Source organism: Danio aesculapii, chromosome 13, assembly GCF_903798145.1.
Source record: "Danio aesculapii chromosome 13, fDanAes4.1, whole genome shotgun sequence".
NCBI classification, from domain to species: Eukaryota; Metazoa; Chordata; class Actinopteri; order Cypriniformes; family Danionidae; genus Danio; species Danio aesculapii.
In genome coordinates, this window is record NC_079447.1 from 34303426 (window position 1) to 34322572 (window position 19147).

Sequence of the window (19147 nt, forward strand, 5' to 3'; positions counted from 1 at the left end):
TAAGAATATGCTGTACACTAACAAACGCCTTACACTGTAAATTTACTGTAATATCGATATTCTTGCTACAGACATTCTCCATCAGAAGATGACAGAGACCTGTGCCTCGGCTCACATCGGATGTGTAAACATTGTGCTTCTGGAAGGAATCTCACCAGACATACAGTCAGTAACTCTATTAACACAAGCAATTTACATTAAAGTGTGTAATAATTTTTTCAGTTCACTCAAACGTAGTTTCTCATGTAATGTTTTAAGCGACTGATTTAAGAGGATGGCTTTCTGGAGAGTGGAAACACTGCCTTACTATTTGGTCTGTTTAACTCTCATCAACTCACAGACTAAAAAACAACATAAACTAAAATGCTTACCATAAATCAATGATTACCATCTATTTTTAAGTAGGATTCCCGTGCTTCTTGAAAGTACTTAAAAGTACTTGAATTTCCGACATACTGTATTGATTCAAGGCCTGTGAATCAATCAGGCCTTACAGTAAAAGTTACAGTATACGCAATCATTACTGTAACTGTATTGAACAACATAAAATACTAGCATTTGACAATTTCGTATTTCATGCTGATGTGTGTTTAATATATAAAGTATTTAATGATCTTGCACCACCACCTCTCAAACAATGTGTGCAAGGACAATATAAGATAGGCTAGGGCATCGGTTAGAGATGATTGTTAAGTTAAACTCAAGAGAAGTGTTTTTGGACAATCAGTTTTTTCTGTAAGAGCAGCAGAAAGATGGAATAAAATACCAGTGCTTATTTGTCACGTCCGTTCACTCTTCAAATGCACGAAACTCAGGAATTATCAAAGGAACACATATTTATTAACAAAAACACTCACTACAGGCACTGAAACATCAACACGCAGAAATGACAAGGAGATGTAGACAATTCAGTACCGGACGAAGGACCACTGATTTGATTTAATTTGATTTATTTAGATGTATTGTATGTATTGTACTGTAAGTGTATATTGTACTATTTTTTTACATATTTAAACTTGTTACAACTTCCTGCCCAAGGACTACAGATGTAAATTAGCTTTATAGCTAACTCTGGCACAACATGTCATGTTGTACATTGTCCCTGTGTAAATAAAATAAAAAAAACAAATATAGTACTACTACAGATATACTGTAGGTCCTTGAGAGTGTTTGAATTAAACTAATTTAAGCATTAACTCTACTTTTATAGACAACTACAAATGCTGTATTCAATGGATTACTGAATAAGTGAATGATTACTGAACTATTCAAACGAACGTTTATCTTATTTTTCAGGCATATAGTAATAAATACTTTAACTGTTTTTGTGAGCTCATCTAAAATGAGGAGTATTTATGTTTCACTTGTCAAATCACTTGTAAATGACAATTAAAGTGCTTGAATTAAACTTAAAAATTCAATTTGTTTGTTTATTTCAACAATTTTACTCAATTTGTTAAATAAGATAGAGAAAAAAAAGATAAATTCTTTAAAAAAACAAAACAAAATCGTACGTTTAAATCTTGCACAATAGCACTGACAAATGCAATTCACCAGTATTGAATTCAACAAATTTTATTAAAGCTCTTTGAACATGACTTTTTAAAACTGTCAACATTTTTAATGTAAATATTAATTTTATGTGAAATGTTGAAAAAGTGAAAGTACAGTACGGGTTTTCACAGCACTACATACTGTATGCTGGGCTGCGAATTACAAAGGTGCTTGAATTAAAATGAATGGTGCTTTAAAAAGTCCTTGAATCTGCTGTTCATGAAAGCGTGGGAACCCTGTTTAACACGATTTATTACTACAGTTTTATATTGCTATTCATTTTAAAGATATAATTAGTTCCTGTGATGACCAAGCTGAATATTCGGCATCATTACCCCACACTCTAAAAAATGTAGGGTTCCACACAATTCTTTCATGTTTTTTAATTAAGTAAACTTCGTTTTTACTAATTTAGGTACATTGAACATAAAACAATGAAGTTGTCCCCAAATTAACTTAAGAATTGTGTTAATTCAGCTCATTTTAAAGGTCACAATGTCTTTTTAGAAAAGAGAAATAAGGTGCATTCCAAATCACATACTTATACATTATTCTATGCCATGTTGTAATATAAATAGTATAAGTAGTGCATTCACACTGAAATATTTGTTTTACCATAAAAAGAATAAGTGCACTTTAAAATCCCAGATGATGCACTTATTTAACCAATAAAATGAAGTGTGGATTGTTGGACACTTCACACACACAACCGCCGGAGCTTTGCTCAAATAGCGGAAGTGGCGGAGCTATTGAGCGCTGACATTTGATTACCTTAGTTATTTTGGATTGTGAAGGCAAAACTCTCCTACAAGAGTGATTATGCCGCCTTCTGATGGTGAATGTGTTTATATTCATGGCAGATATTATTTGATGGTTCAGTCCTTAATTTTGTAATTTGCCAACCATCAAACGCTATCTGGGAAACGGTTTGAATTTCTGAATAGTAAAAGAACGTTAGTGTTCCATTTTGGGATAACAATACTTTGGGATACAGTACTATGCTGTTGAATGTGTAAGTGCATAGAGACCTACAGTATAGTGTATAATGTGTCATTTGGGACGCAGCTTTAGTCATGCTTGTGCATGACCGCAAGCTACAAACTATTCATAGCTTCGAAACTGTAAAACATCACCTTGCAAACATATGTTAGAACAGAACACCTTGGTTTTATAACGCACCTTATTCATAGCACACTCTTTGCAATGGTCATATTTTAAAGTTATTTTCAAGTCATTTTGGATCTGTTTGTTTCCTCTCTCTCTTCTCAAATGTGTGCAGATTTATCACAGCCAATGTTGTTTTCTCTGTGGTAACTTTCCCCTCTTCTACTTTCCTCCTCTCTACTCTATCATCTTTTTGCTGGTATTTTTTCTGCCTCTCTGACTGGCAGACTAGAGGATTTTCCAACCTCACCTACAAGCACAGCCAAGCAGGAGTTCCTGTATGTCCAAGTTTCCTCAATAACCTTGTCCAGTCCTCCATGACCATTTATAACATCTTCATGATAATCAGATATCACAGTCATTTCCATTTGTCACTCATATGCCACGTCTTTCACTCGTTCTATAAATGATAACATTTCATTCTATAACACCTCTCATATAAAGGTTTCACAAACTATTCAATCTATTTTAGCCTGCATCTACACTAATGCTTTATAATAACTGCTCACTATTAATCATTTATTAAGCATTAACAAATAGTTCATGATTTAAGCATTAAATGTACTTTTACATACATTTGTAAACAATTTATAACTAATACAAATTCTGTATTCTTGACTTATAAGTAGGCCCACATGGAATCTACACGCGCTGAATTCCACATTTTCCGCAGATTTTTAGCCCATCATTGATTCTGTTTATTGACTTGAGTAAATGTTTGTAAATTTATATTTATTCAGTTTTTAGATTCATTTCAGCAATATTATTGACTAATATGAAAGTGTTCCTATGATTTATTTACAATACAGTTTGTAAAGTAATATGTTCTGTCTTTTAGTAGATACATTATATGAGAGACTTGCTTTGTTTACCAAATAATTGGATCTAATTGGATTTGCATTGTAAACATTAAGTAAAAGTTAACAATTTATTATTTTTTATTTCATATATTAAGTTTTTAGTTAAAATACATCTAAAATCATTCTGCATAATTACAGATATTTAACAAAATTCTCTGCAGAAATAGCAAAAAATTTCCGCAGATTCTGTCCGGCCCTACTTATAAGCACGTATAATGTGCTTAAGGATTGTATTGTTGTACTTTTGTGTTAATGATTACTTTTCATTAGTAAATTAATTATTGCATTATTTAGAGACCAGTTATTTAAAAATTTTTGGAGTATTTTTTATGGTCATTCAGGATGAGTAATTAAATTATTAATAAACTATTCAAATAAACATTAATCTTATTTATCGGGCATATAGTAATAAATACTGGATGTTAATAAATATTTTATTAACAGTTTTTGTGAGCTCATCTAAATTGAGGACTATTTATGCTTTATAAATCCCTTGTAAATGACAAATTAAGGCTCTGTTTTATTCTAAACAACAAAGGAAATGAATAAATAAGTGATTTAGAACAGAAAAAATATTAATTTAACTGTAACAAAGGAAAAAGAAATCTTTGCAATCTTATCTAAGTTTGCCTTCACACCTAGACGTTTGTTTCTGAAACCTGTCTTGTTTGCCCAGTTAGCATGGTTTATTTGGCATATGTGAATCCAGTAATCGCGCTTGGATCCGCACCAAATCAATCGCCCGAGATCTCCTGAATGAGGTGGTCTCGGATTGATTGAAATGAACTCTGGAGAGGATTGATTGTAGTGAGAAAGCAAAATGATCCAACGAACGACCGAACCAGGCTATATCACAGTGTATGATGGTTGTTTAACAGCCACATATATGGCTATATGAAGAGAGAATTATGAGTGGGATGACATGTCATTTCTACTGGTAAATGTACGTTTCATGATGAATACGAAATTGAAAGCATGCTGAAATTTTACAGAGTGCAGTTTATCTGTTATCTGATAGCTTTCCATATTTCAATCTTATAATATTTTGTATTAGGCCTATTGTTTTGTTTATTTTTGCACTGACACCTCGTTAAGAAAGATCAACATTGATCTTGACAGCTTGACAGCTGAAATGAGGCTACAGTATGTATGAAAAAATCTTGCCTCTCTGATTTATATTTGTGACGAGGGTGTCAAAATTAACTAATTAAAATAGTTTTAACTACCTTGGTCTGTTTAGAAATTTGCTGTGTCAAAGCGAACCGCACCAAGAACAAAAATAAAAAAAAATTGATCCCTGTTTTGGAACAAAACAATCGATCTACAGGTGTGAAAGCACCCTTTGACTAAAATTATTGCACAATTTAACTATCGCTGAACCGTTTCCAAACTAAAATTGTATCTTTAAAGTTTTCAAAGCTCTCAAAAAAGTTTTTTTTACATGTTGATCACAACTAAACATTTGAGTTTTAGATTAAAAATGTGTAAACTAAAATAAAAAAGGTAAATAGCACTTTAGTGTCATTTTTACTTTTTATAATCCACTGTTGATTGTGGGAATGGTTTTCACAGTGATGTGTTTTTCCTGTCAGCATTAAGTTTGGTCCACTTTAGAAGCTGTTCTGATGTAAGATCTGCTAATTTTAACTGGAACTCTATGAAATTGTCATGGTCTCTTGCAGATTTTAAAGCGGTTTCAAGATGTGAACGTGTTGTATTGACTGACCGGAAGGGGTTGGGTGTAAAAAATACTAATAACTAAAAACAAAAACACTCCAAATTACTCTATTATTTAAACTACACTACATTATTAGACTTGAGAGATATTTTCTTTTTTTTTTATTAATCGTTGATTATTTCAATACATCAGCACATACAAATACAGTCTCGGTTATACAGTTGGGAAAAAAAGGGAAATATACAAACAAGTAAACAGGATAATCCAGTCAGGCTAGGAGATAAATATTTCAATCTGATATGAAAATCAGGAGACCTGAGGAGATGGCCACAATAAAAGTATAAATTTCTTTGCCAGATAAACCAAGATTAAAAACAAATGATTGGTGTGGGAGACCAACATATTTTTTACTCCACCATATATAAAAAACAAAATTCCAGAGAAAAACTCAATTTTATCCTAAAGAGTCCTTGTTGAAAACTATGTGATTTCTTCCAAAAAGAGATGATTTTGTCACAATACCAGAAACAGTGAAGGACTGTTTCTTTTGCATTTTTTGCAGTTAAAACAAAGATCAGAGGAGTTTCTGTAAATCTTTTTCAGGCGTAAGGGTGTAAGATAAACTGAATTTATAATTGAGAGAACATGAACATTCAATGAAGTATGTTTAAAAAACAAATTGTTACATATTTCAGACCAATCTGTATCTTAAATTTCGTGACCTAAATCTTTTTTCCACACACTCTTCAAACTCTCAAAAGAAGAAAGAAGTAAAGTCGCAAACAGAATTATTAAACCCCCTGATTTTTTTTTTCTTTCCAATTTCTGTTTTATATATATATATATTTTTAATATTTTTTCAACACATTTCTAAACGTAAAAGCTTTAATAACTCTTTTGTAATAACTGATTTCTTTTATCTTTGCCATGATGACAGTAAATAAACTGAGAAATACTAGATATTTTTCAAGACACTTCAATACAGCTTAAAGTGACATTTAAAGGCTTAACTAGGTTAATTAGGTTAACTAGGCAGGTTAGGGTAATTAGGCAAGTTATTGTATAGCGATGGTTTGTTTCCTAGACAATTGAAAAAATATAGCTTAAGGAGGCTAATAATTTTGACCTTAATGTTTTTTTAAAAAATGAAAAACTGCTATTATTCAAGCCGAAATAAAACAAATAAGACTTTCTCCAGAAGGAAAAATATCATCAGACATGCTGTAAAAATTCCTTGCTCTTTTAAAAAGCATTTGGGAAATATTTAAAAAAGAAAAAAAATTCAAAGGGGGTTTAATAATTCTTATTGCAACTGTATATGAGTTACACAGAGCTTTGTATATTTTGGATACTAGTCCCTTGGAAAAACTGCTTGTTACAATTTTCTCTATGGCTGCAAGTTCGAGACTTGGTTTTTTAAATTCAGATATTTGCTAAAACATTTTAACTTAGCACCCAATATGTAGGTGACATTTTTTCCTTCAGTAGAGCATTATTAGGTTTTTGACTCGGTTATCCATTTAAATGTAGGTTGATCTGAAATAAGTGATGCAGTAAAAGAAAAAAAACAGCTTTATAAAAGATATGTGAAGACTTTTCTTTCATTTTTCCTAGTTCTTCCAAAAGTAATAAGTACAGAGTATTTCACAAGCTCATAACTCAAAGCAGAAAGTAGATTATAAAATTCTGCTTGTGCATATTGAGTTTGTGTGCTGTTACAGGCCTCAGACAAAACTCTGAATATCTTTTAAATGCTTGCTCTGAAGTTGTTATATCCAGTGATTAATTCTTCCTCAAAGGCGCTCAATACTTGAATACAACCTAGTTACCCAGTTGACTTAAAATCTGACAGCTGGGAGTTGCATATCCATCAGTGTTAAAGAAATAGGTCGCCCAAAACTGAAAATCATATTATCATTTCCTCAACCCTTCACTTGTCGCAAACCTATATGAGTTTCTTTCTTCGTTGAACACAAAATGTTGGAAACTGGGAATAGTGTAAGGTAGTCAATGCTGACATTTTCTAACATTTTTCAAAATATCTTTTTTTGGGTGTGTTTAACAGAAGAAACTCGTTCTTTAAGGTTTTTAACCATTTAAATTTTTGTTTTTGGATGAACTATTACTTTAAGTAGCACAACATTGCATGGAGTGCAATACAGTGTAACAGTTTTTTTTGCATGTTAGACCATTAATTTCCAACTACCAAAATAGTTGTAAATACATGTACAGAACAAAAAACATCCTTACGACATGTAAGAGAGAGAAAAGAATAATAAGTTCAGTATGGCTCATTATTGAAGAATTAAAGGCATGACAGGTGACCATCTCTTTAAGAAATTTTTTTTTTGAAGTCGTAATGCATATGTTATTTGTTCCATTTGATACAGTTCCCACACTTTTTGAAAACAATCATTATATGATGGAGGTTCAGAATTTTGCCATCTGCATGTGATGCACTTCAAAGCTGCAACAAGTAGGATTTGTAATTTGTAAATTTTGATCTACCATCGAAGCCCACAGGGCATACACCTAGCAGAGCAAGTGTAGGATCTTCAAAAAAATTCATAATGGAAGATTTCCTTAAGGGCATTAAATACCTCTTTCCAATATGTACTTAATTTAGGACATGACCACAGAATATGGGTGTGGTAACCAATATTCTGTCCACAATTTCTCCCGCACTTGTTAGCGTAGGAAGGGTTCCATTTTAAAATTATTTGTGGAGGTCTGAAAAATCTAGTTTATAACCTTCCATTTGAATTTCCTCTAGATATTAGAATTGGTCACAAAATGTACTTCACTGCAAACTTCCTCCCTAGTAGTTTATCCATTTTGTCAATTTCTAATTTTCTGTACATAACAAATCAATCATGGTCATTTCTCTTCATTATTAATCCATCTAGATCTCCCTTTTTGCAGTTCTCATATTCTCAGGCCTCGTTTCCAGATGCTTAAACATTTACATATTGCCAAAATCTGTCTATCCACATTTCATTGTTTTTTGTAACTCCTCTGTACTTGATCCAGCTTCTGCTTCTAAAGTTGAGCATCTGTAGTAAGTTCCTGTTGTTTATTTGTCTATCAGGACTGTGGTGAAATGTAACATTGCGAAGTCCCAGGCTTTATACAGTGCACAGCGTGGGCTGAAGACCAATAACGCTGCCGTATTTAAAGTGGGCGCCATCTTCATCAATATCCCGCAGCACCCTGCAACACTGCACAGTATGATGGTCCGCAGCTCCCACCAGCTCTCAAAACAAATCTCAGACCTCATCCGTCAGCCCTCCAATACGTGAGACCAACTCTTTTTCTTTACTCGTAATCATGTTTTATCCCTCAAATATTGAATTCAAATCTGTTTATGCCAGTCCGCCTCCCAATCGGGAAGACACACCGACCCCACAGCCGTCTGAAGTGAGCATCAACCAAACGCCGGTGGAGGCCAATGAGTTTCCTCAGCTGCCTGAGGGACTGGAGAAGAAGCCGATCGTGTTGAAGTTCAGCGCTATGCTGGACGGGATTACGATTGGTGCGGCTCTGTTGCCCTCGCTCAAAGCAGAGTACAAGATGGGTCGTATGAAGAGCCATGGCATGACTGGTATTTGCAAGAATATTTGTTCAACTACTTAATCGAGGGAATATAGGGTATACTTAATCTAGGGATAGTTCACCACAAAATGTACATTTACTCACCCTCAAGTGGTTTCAAACCATAGTAGGACAAACAACTACTATGAAAGTCATTGCTTACGGGTTTCTAGTTTTCATCAAAGTATCATTTTAGTGTTTAACAGAAGAATCTTTTAAAGGCTTGAAACAAGTCAAGTGTTAATAAATTGACAGATTTTTTATTTTTGGGTGAACTATCCCTTGAATTGCAATTTGAAAATATGGATACAATGCAGTGGATGCACTTTTAGACCCGCACTCAAAGCAATTAAATACTTTATGAATGCATTATGCCAGTGTTTCCCAACCCTGTTCTTGGAGGCACACCAACAGTACATATTTTGGATGTCTCCCTTTTCTGACCCATTAACTTCAGGCGTTGGAGTCTCTTCTGATGTTATGATAAGTTGATTCAGGTGTGTTTGATTAGGGAGAGGTTGAAAATGTGTACTGTTGGTGTGCCTTCAGGAACAGGGTTGGGAAACACTGCATTATGCATTGTATTTTGCCATGACTTTGACATGCCCACAAAACTTAAACTGTTGATAATCCGTTTCCTAAATATTTAATTTAAGACAAAAATTGCTTTTGCTTGTTAAGATAATGTAAACCTATGAGGCAAGAAAAACTTCTTTGTATATCTTAAAGGGGACCTATTATGCAAAAAACACACTGTTGTGTGGCAACAGTATGTGAATATAACAAGCTTCTCTAATTGTAAAAGTTTATTAAATTTTTTATAAGCACACTTGATAAAGACAGTCTGCATAAATAGATTGATTGACATTCTCCATTTGTACGTGTCATCAAAGGGGGAAAGTCCCACCCATTAGTAACATTCTCTCCCTCATTAGCAATGGATATTAGTCTTGTTTTTAAATCTGCCACTATGCAGACACACAGGCTGTTTAAAAGAGGGCTGTGAGCTCAGTCTCATTTGAATTTAACCTCCTGGTGCTTAGTGGCCACGAACGTGGACAGCACATTTTAGCTCTTATGTCTTATGTTTTATATTTTGTTATAGACATACAGTGTCATCCTGCAACTGTTTTGCAGCATATGAAATGTCCCAAACACTATTTTAACTGTCCAAAATGGGCAAAAATTTAGTTTTTACTCATAGTCAAAACATGTTCAAAAAATATGTGTCCATGTGTTATTAATGCATTAAAAAACAGTCAGGAAAAAAACTGCTCTGTTCAAGGCAGAAATAAAGAGTTTTTCATACTATTACACAAAGGTGACTTCATTGTGTTTTATGGAAATTCTGACCTCAAGTCCACATATATGGACATAATTTTTCTCTAAAAGTACATCATATCAAAAGATAACATTTAGGTTTTATTCTAATTAGGTTTCATTAAGCCCAAATAGCAAAGAGAAATAAAAAATGCATGTAAAAAAACAGCTTGGGCCTTAAGAGGTTTTAAAGCAACAGTCACCAAAATGGCACTATTAGGATCAAAGCCTTAAAGGGCAGCTTCAAAGAGTTTATTTGTTGGGTATTTTGAGCTAAAACTTCACATATATACTCCAAGGACATCAGAGATTTATTTTACATCTTGTAAAAGGGGCCTGATAGGCCTCCTTTAAAACCTCTGGTCACATGAGTCTAAAAACTTTTTCCAAAAAAAAAAAGTGTTCCTTTAAATACTGCCGTAGTACTGCCGTTTTACTGACGTAGAATACTTTAATATAAAAAATATAGTTGCTAAACTGTTTTTAAGTAACTCACTTTGAATGTATGTGTAAGGCCTGAAGCTTACACTGCCATTCTGAACCAATAATTGAAAACAGAAAGCAGTTGAAGGATGGCGTGTTAAAATCAATTATTTATCTAACTCCATTGTAATTATTCTGACTCAATGTTGTTATCATCATTGATAAAGAGAAAGAATCTCAACGCCCTAAAGTTGTTTGTTAAGTTACATGTTTAAATATACAGACAGTAGAATTAAACAAACTAGCATACTGTATAGAGAAACTTAGCTGTAACAGTGTAGCAAAGACAGTGAAACTGCCTTTGTTAGCATACGGGGCTATGCACCGGTGTGCCAGAGACGCAAAGTAAATGCCATTCTCCCCGATCAACAGTTACTCTTCCTTCTTTTACCTTGAGCAAAACATTGTCAAACATAAGTGAAATACCAAACCCCCAAAACCAGCTAAACATCAAAGCAAAGTTGAGGAGATAATATGGGGAGAAGTACATTACATACTCTCCTCAGGCCATGACTAAACAATAGTAAACAGATTGTATGCTGAAATACATGAATGTCTCTGTTGAGTTCATCACTACAATGCTGAAGTCATAAACTATCAAATAACACCAAACATAACAAAGTTATGTGAAAAAAAGTCACGAGCTGATGAATTGTGTATGGTGAAAATCACATGGTTACTGTAAGCAAATGGCAGAGATGTGTATTAGAGCTGTGAGGAACTCTGCCACACCAGGGTGTCTTATTTTTCGACTGGAATGTCCCAGTAGTCCGTCATTAGCATAGAACAAATAGTATATAGTATTTTCTCAGCTTACATATGTATTTGAAGTGCCACACAACTAAAGGGAAGTTTGTGGGAAACACTGCAATACTTACTATTGGTTAATGTTTGGCTGTCTACCTCTAACAGGTGCCCAGACCCGTTTCACTTTCGAGCTGCCCAATCACAAGCTGTGTTTCCAGTCGAAGGTTTCCCCTGTGGACGTATCAGCAATGCCACCCACTGCCAGCCTGACTCTGCCACCTGTCACCATGTCAGGACAGTACATCATTCAGGAGCACGAGGGCCACAGTGACACCGCCTGGGCTCCTGAATACAGCAGCTATCTGCAGGGAAACTACTTACGCTGTGTTGCCGAGGTGTGACATCGATACTTAACTAATGCTTCATTGATTGCTGGTCACGTGTGTCAAGTGGAAAAGATGGATGGATGTGTTTGGTGGTAATGGTTAAAATTGGCTTGTTTGCTTTTAGATCGGGTCTTTTGAACACAACTTGACCACAGATCTACTCAACCATCTAGTCTTTCTGCAGAAGGTCTTTATGAAGGAGGTCAATGAGGTCATTCAGAAAGTTTCAGGTGTGTGTGAGATGAAGCATGTGGATTAAATGTGTAACTTATGCCATATGTTTATTAGTTTTTTTAGATTTTTCAATAGTTTCTTTTTGTTCTGTAGATTCTGTTTTTGTGTTTTGTTTAGCTTTTCATTTTATTTTGTCTAGTTTTATTTTGTTTAGTTTTTTATTATTCTAGTTTATTGTAGTTTGTTTTACTTTTGAGGATTATTATAAAAAATAATATATATATATATTTCTGTTTAACAGAGAGATTTTTTAACACATTTATAAACATAATAGTTTTAATAACTCATTTCTAATAACTGATTTCTTTTATCTTTGCCATGATGACAGTAAGTTATATTTTACTAGATATTTTTCAAGACACTTCTATACAGCTTAAAGTGACATTTAAAGGCTTAACTAGGTTAATTAGGTTAACTAGGCAAGTTAGGATAATTAGGCAAGTTATTGTATAAAGATGTTTTTTTCTGTAGACTATCGAGAAAAAAAAATAGCTTAAAGGGGCCAATAATTTTGACCTTAAAATGTTTTTTAAAGAATTAAAAACTGCTTTTATTCTAGCCGAAATAAAACAAATAAGACTTTCTTCGGAAGAAAAAATATCAGACACGCTGTGAAAATTTTCTTGCTCTGTTAAACATCATTTGGGAAATATTTAAAAAGGAAAAAAAAAATTCAAAGGGGGGCTACTCATGTGATATTGTTCATATATATATATATATATATATATATATATATATATATATATATATATATATGAGAAAGAAAAATAAGATTAATAAAATATTTTTTACTGCCCGCATTTTTAAAATAAATGATATACAGTACATATATTACTAGTCTACAAAGATTTAGCTTATTTTTAAAGCATTTAAAGCACACTTTGAAAAAAAAAATACTAAAACAACTAGTGAAAATTAATGGATTATAATATACTTGTTCCAGTTCACTGAAGCATTACTAAAAATGTATATTTAAGGGTATTTTTAATGCATAACTTCTACACACTTATAATGCATATGATTTTGATATAACACCTCTCCAGTCCGGTTCTATGAATCTGAGTCTTCCATAATACACACACTTATTAATGGTTCATTCTTATCTTCCTCGTGGTGAAGAGTAGGCAAAATCTGATATGTAGTGGAGGGAAAAAAGAAGAACGCGTTCATCATGCGCTTTACAAGCTATGCCACTTACATTGGCGTTTATCACCCTCTCTAGTTATGTTGTCTCTGTCAATCAAACAGTTTACTCCAACGAGGTTTGCTATTTGCACTTAGCCTAAATAGACTCTCCAAAATCTGCATCCACTCATGTGTTGCAAACACCTACAGTGTTTCTCTGTTGCAATTGGGATATCACAATAATTAACCCCGAAAAAAGCAGCACAATCACTACCAGATTGCTTTTGTATTTGCGATAAGGAAAAACGCTAAACACATCCGGGAATTTCTTCTTTCTTTCGGCCAGCACAATACATTCCTGATATGTAAATTCTATCTCACACTTAGTACACTACAATTATATGGTATAAATACAGCACTACAACATACAAAAGAGATCGACTTAAAATATAACTTTCCTGTTTATTAATGATTTGATCAGCTGTAGTTAGTAATTACGCAGTTTCTATCTTCTAAGGGCTTTTTATGCATTCTCTGTCGCCATCTTGTGGATGGACAACGTCTTTGGTCTTGCTCAATGACAGGCTACTGGCATCTCTCAGAAATTATAAATATTTTGAAATGGGCACTATTCTTATAAATAAACTGCATAGTTGTAATCTAAACAACTACATTCGTAACTAAAAAAAACCCTCAAAAGTACATTATGTTGTCCAACCGCAGGAATATTTGTCAAAATGTAGTGTCCTCTGGTTGTTGCTTTATGTGGGCGGAGTAATACACAAGGGCGAAGGTTGAAGAGGCGGTACTAGTGCTGTTATTGGCAGAATATCTCACGGCTATCAACCAATCAGAACTGATAAGAACCAGACAGAACTGTTGTATAAATAAAAAAAATAAAAATACATATTTTTTATTTTTGTAAATCTTTTTATTTAGTTAAATTTAGTTTTTATATTGTTTTTTGTGGATTTTTTTAAATGTATATATATTTTTTGTTTTATGTTATTTCTTTTTTTTTTTTTGTCTTTTGTCTTTTGATTTCACACTAACTTTATAAAATGTGTGTTTGTCTGTAGGAGGGGAGCAGCCAATCCCACTGTGGAATGAGCATGATGTGTCAACAGATGGTGACAAACCTAAGATCCTGCTTTACTCCATAAATCTGACGTTTAAGGTTTGAATTTAGCATGTTTAGTCTTTCTGCAAATAAATTGTGTTTAAAGACTTTCATAACCATGTTTTTTTCTGTTGTAGGGAATTCAAATGACAGCCACCACTCCTTCTATGAGGGCGGTGCGCTTTGAGACTGGCTGGATTGAGCTTGAACTGTCCAATCGCGTGCAGTGTAAAACTACTCCCACAGGAAGCAACTACCTGAAGCTTTTTGGGAAATGTCAAGTGGATCTCAACTTGGCTTTGGGCCAAATCGTGAAACATCAGGTAGCCACTGTAAACAGTGCCTGTTATGCATTACCATGCATTCTGGAAATTGCATTGACTTTAGGTCACAACATGAAAAAATTGAATTGTTAAGAGAAAAATATCTCCGATAAGTGGTGTACAGTAGATAACTGGTGTAAAAGTCATGTTTCGATTTTATTTTAAAATCAATTGAAATGAATTATACATAAAATTATCATAAATATGTATTTTTTTGGAGTGCGTGATTCTGAAGGTGTGCATTAATTTTCAAATAAACACACAGTTGAAATAGTTCTAAGCATGTCTCTACCACAGTACAGTTCCATGTAACAACACCTCAAAGCTCTTTACAGCCTACAGCAGTAAAAAAAAAAAAATCTGTTAAATGTATTAATAGGATCAAAATTAAAAATCTGATTAAGCTTTCACCTCAAAAATCAACTATTTTATCACTACCTAACAACACCATAGCAACCATGCTACCAACATGCACATTCAAACTAGAAACATGCAGAATCTATTTGTACTTATCTTTCTTTGCCAACAGTTTCAAACCTCAAACTTCTTCAGTTATTTAAACTTTAAAACTGCTTTAAACTTTCAGGCTAGTCTTTCTCAAGTGACCATAAAGTTTGTCTACAAACTTTGCTTTTCTAGTTCACCTTACTCCACATCAATTAGTTTCCTTTTACAGTATTCAGAAAGAAATTAACAAAAATATAAAACAAACAGAAAATATACCGCCATTTGCTGATAAAAACATCAAACCTGAACAAATGTATTTAAAGTAAAGCTGAAATAAACAAATATTCATGTGTCTCTCTCATTTGCACAAACGCAATGCACATGTTGCATGTTTCACAATTTAAACATGATTCATATTCTTGAAAAAATGTATTGTAATTTGTTTTTATAAATTTTTAAAGATGTTTAATGAATCAAGACGAATCCTTTTAACACTCTTTGTTGAGTAAAGTTTTTTTTTAAAGTGGTATATTACAATCTTAAGCCCATCTTAATAAAAAAGAAATTAATAAAAGTAATACAAAACATACTTTCAGATTACTTTCAAAGTAACCAAGTAACCCATTTAGCAACTTTTTTTGTGACTCGACACTCTAATATATTACTTTTAAAAGTAACTTTGCCCTAAAGTGATACCACTGCAGTATCATTAAATTTGTTTTCTCTTGCAGGTGTATGAGGAGGCGGGGTCAGATTTCCACCAGGTGGCGTATTTCCGAACTCGTATTGGTTTGCGCAACGCTCTGCAGGAGGAAATCAGTGGCAGCTCTGACAAGGAGGCCGTCCTGATCACACTCAGCCGTCCTATCATTTTTGCTCAACCTGTGGCCTTTGACAGAGGTCAGTCAATTTATTTGCTTTTTGTTTGTCAATTTATTCTCATTGTGAGATTTTGGCAGTTCATAATTGTGTATTTGTGTGTGTGCTCTAGCTGTGCTCTTCTGGCTGAACTATAAGGCTGCCTATGATAACTGGAAGGAACAACGCTTGGCTCTCAACTCCGACATTCATATGGCCACCAAAGAGGTTGTTGACAAACTGCCAGCCATTCAGCAGACCAGCGTCCAGGCCTTCAGCACACTCTTCCTACAGCTCACGGTCAATGATCTGGGCATCTGTCTGCCCATTACCAGCGCCACACAGGTGGATACATAATGATGCACAATATACACTAACTCTCAGGATTTTGTGGGATTAGTATGATTTTTTTAAAAATCTTTGTGCTCACAAAAGTTACATTTGCCCTAAAATACAGTACATTACTGTATAATTGAAAAAAAATACTACAATAAAAAACAAACAGTTCTCATAATTGTTCAATACATTTATTCCTGTGGTTTTAATTTACTCCTGTAAATTTCCAGCACATTTCCCCAGTGTTAAATGATTCTTCAGAATTTGTTTTAACATAATCATCTGTTGCTCAAAAAAAAAACATATAAGAGGTGTTGAAAATTGGGCTGCTGTATGTGAAGTGTGATAATGTTCAAAAGTACCATTAAAATGCATTTACTTTTATTCATTAAGGTATTAAGGTAACTGAAAGTATCATTTAAAATATCACATGAGTAGCCACCTTTTGAAAAAAAATTTTCCCCAAATTGTGTTTAACAGAGAAAGAAAAGACATTTATAATAATAAAATATATATTTTTATTTTGAATAACTGCTTTTATTTGTAATTTTTTCTTTCTAAAAAGAAAAAAATGATTAAAATTATGCAGCACAATGGTTTTTTATAATTATAAGATCCATTATTACATAATATAACAGAAAATGAGCATAATGTAATGATTTCTGAATGATCATGTGACACTGAAAACTGGATCAAATTCAACTTTCAATCACAGGAATAAATTACAAAACTAATGAGAATTGATTGTAAATAATATTTTGATCAAATAAATGCAGTCTTATTGAGGAGGAGACAAAACAAACAAACATTAAAAAATGTTGATCCCAAACATTTGGCCGTTAATGTAAACTTTACTCTTTTTAATGATTAGACTCATCAGATTTGTCTTAGCTTCACATGCACTGTTTGATATACTTTTATTTCCGTGGCATTTCACATGTTTGTTATACTGTTCTACTGTGTTTAGGCCAATTACAGTATTGATTTTGACACTGGCTCAGCATTGGTGTTAACCATCGAGAGTACGCTGATCACAGCATGCTCCTCTGAATCGCTTGTCAGCAAAGGACATTTCAAGAACTTTTGTATAAGATTTGCTGAGGGGTTCGAGACGACTTGGGATGACTGGAAACCTGAGATCAGAGGCGACCTGGTCATGAATGCATGTGAGTAACTATATATAGTAAATATGATAAAGACTGCATTAAAATCAAAACTTATAATGCTTTTTTTGCTTTTTTTATGCATTGTTAGTCTTAAATTAATCTGTGCAAGATAATTAATTGAACATTTTTTGTATGTTTTGGTAATCTTTAAACAACAACAACTTCCATTTCATGCAGACTTTACCTTGGTTATGTCTGTTTTTGACTCCATAATGTTTCTCTGATTCTCTTCATATAGTCATCGAGTGCATTTACATCGACCTCTTAATCCAATTATGAGATTTTGGCAATAGTGCGATTATACTTTACCTCATGTTAGCAGGGCCGGATTAATATAAGGGCTAGGTGGGGCTTAATTGATTGGCTGAAGAATTAATTTGCGCTATTACGCAGGAAAAGCCTCCTTGCGTTACATTTTCTGTCGTCGATAATGTGAAGCATTCCCTTCAGTTTGCCGCTGTTCAAAAACTGGGGCTCGGAGTGGCTGTGTCAGAAGATTGAATAGCCCTGTTTTAGTCTCCCATAAAGGTGATCAGGTGTCCCAATTTTCCCAGGACAGTTTCTTATTTCTGCACTACCGCGAGAACCGTCAAGTCAAAGGTAGGCTAACCAAGCTTGTCGTAGAACAAAAAATTGTATATAAACAGTCCTCATCATTGATTAACTTTTACATGTAGTAACAGAAACTGGGATAGACGGAGTTATGCTGAATGGACTCATAACTGAAGCGCAGTCTCGGCCGCACGGCGATTACAGCTGGACTAAAAAAACGGCGCGCACCTGCAATATACATGACAAAATATAACCGAGACAGTGTACAAACAAATCAAATAGCCTAGACAAGCAGTTATCAAAATATCCATCGTTGCAGAGTATGTATCTGAAGTAAATACACTCGGTTATGTTTTACAGTAAGCCTAACTGAACTAGTTAGAAAGCAAACTTTTTTTATGAATGTTAAATTTGCCCGTTTAATTAAAATGGCAGTGATAATATGGAGCAATGAAATATCGGCGCTGGCTTTCATCAGACAATATATCTGATGCAATAAATAAATAAATAAATAAATAAATAAATAAAATAAAACAAGGATGCTAGCCCTCTGTAACTCAGAAGACCACAATATTTTGGATATTAGGAGCATGGATTTTAAAGATATCCTCGTATCATTGGGGATTTATGCTCAGCTAAAGTTCTAAAGAACCTCTTTAAAGGTAAAGCCCTATTTAAAGTATTTATTATAAAGTACTAATTTAGGAAGTATTGCAAATGTTTTTTGTTTTGCGGATTTTTGCAGCCTGTTTGAACTTTGAAGTTCATATTATGTCATTATTTAATTTTGTATAACCTAATTGCAGGCCTATTTTAATAAAATAGAAAAATATGTATAATAATTAAATATAAATCAAATGGTGGACGACACAGTGACACAGTAGGTAGTGTTGTCACCTCACAGCAAGAAGTTTGCTCGGCTGGATCAATTGGCGTTTCTGTGTGGAGTTTGCATGTTCTCCCTGCGTTTGCGTGGGTTTCCTCTGGGTGCTCCGTTTTCCCCCACAGTCCAAAGACATGTGGAACAGGTGAATTGGGTAGGCTAAACTGTCCATAGTGTATGTGTGTGAATGAGTGTGTATTGGCTTCCCAGTGATAGTGATAGGTTGCAGCTGGAAGAGCCTCCGCTGCGTAAAACGTATGCTGGCTATGTTGGTGGTTCATTCCGCTGTGGTGGCCCCAGATTAATAAAGGGACTAAGCC

At 33.8% G+C, this 19147-nt stretch overlaps 1 protein-coding gene across 1 annotated transcript in view; it reads left to right on the top strand.

Annotated features, from left to right (window-relative positions):
• kiaa1109 (KIAA1109 ortholog) overlaps positions 1 to 19147 on the top strand; it is a 213017-nt gene that overhangs the window by 138988 nt on the left and 54882 nt on the right. Inside the window, 11 exon segments of the mRNA XM_056470418.1 lie at positions 72 to 165; positions 2946 to 2996; positions 8345 to 8551; positions 8628 to 8857; positions 11563 to 11792; positions 11908 to 12013; positions 14222 to 14319; positions 14400 to 14585; positions 15764 to 15932; positions 16024 to 16235; positions 17194 to 17392. Of these exon segments, the coding sequence (XP_056326393.1) occupies positions 72 to 165; positions 2946 to 2996; positions 8345 to 8551; positions 8628 to 8857; positions 11563 to 11792; positions 11908 to 12013; positions 14222 to 14319; positions 14400 to 14585; positions 15764 to 15932; positions 16024 to 16235; positions 17194 to 17392 (1782 nt within the window).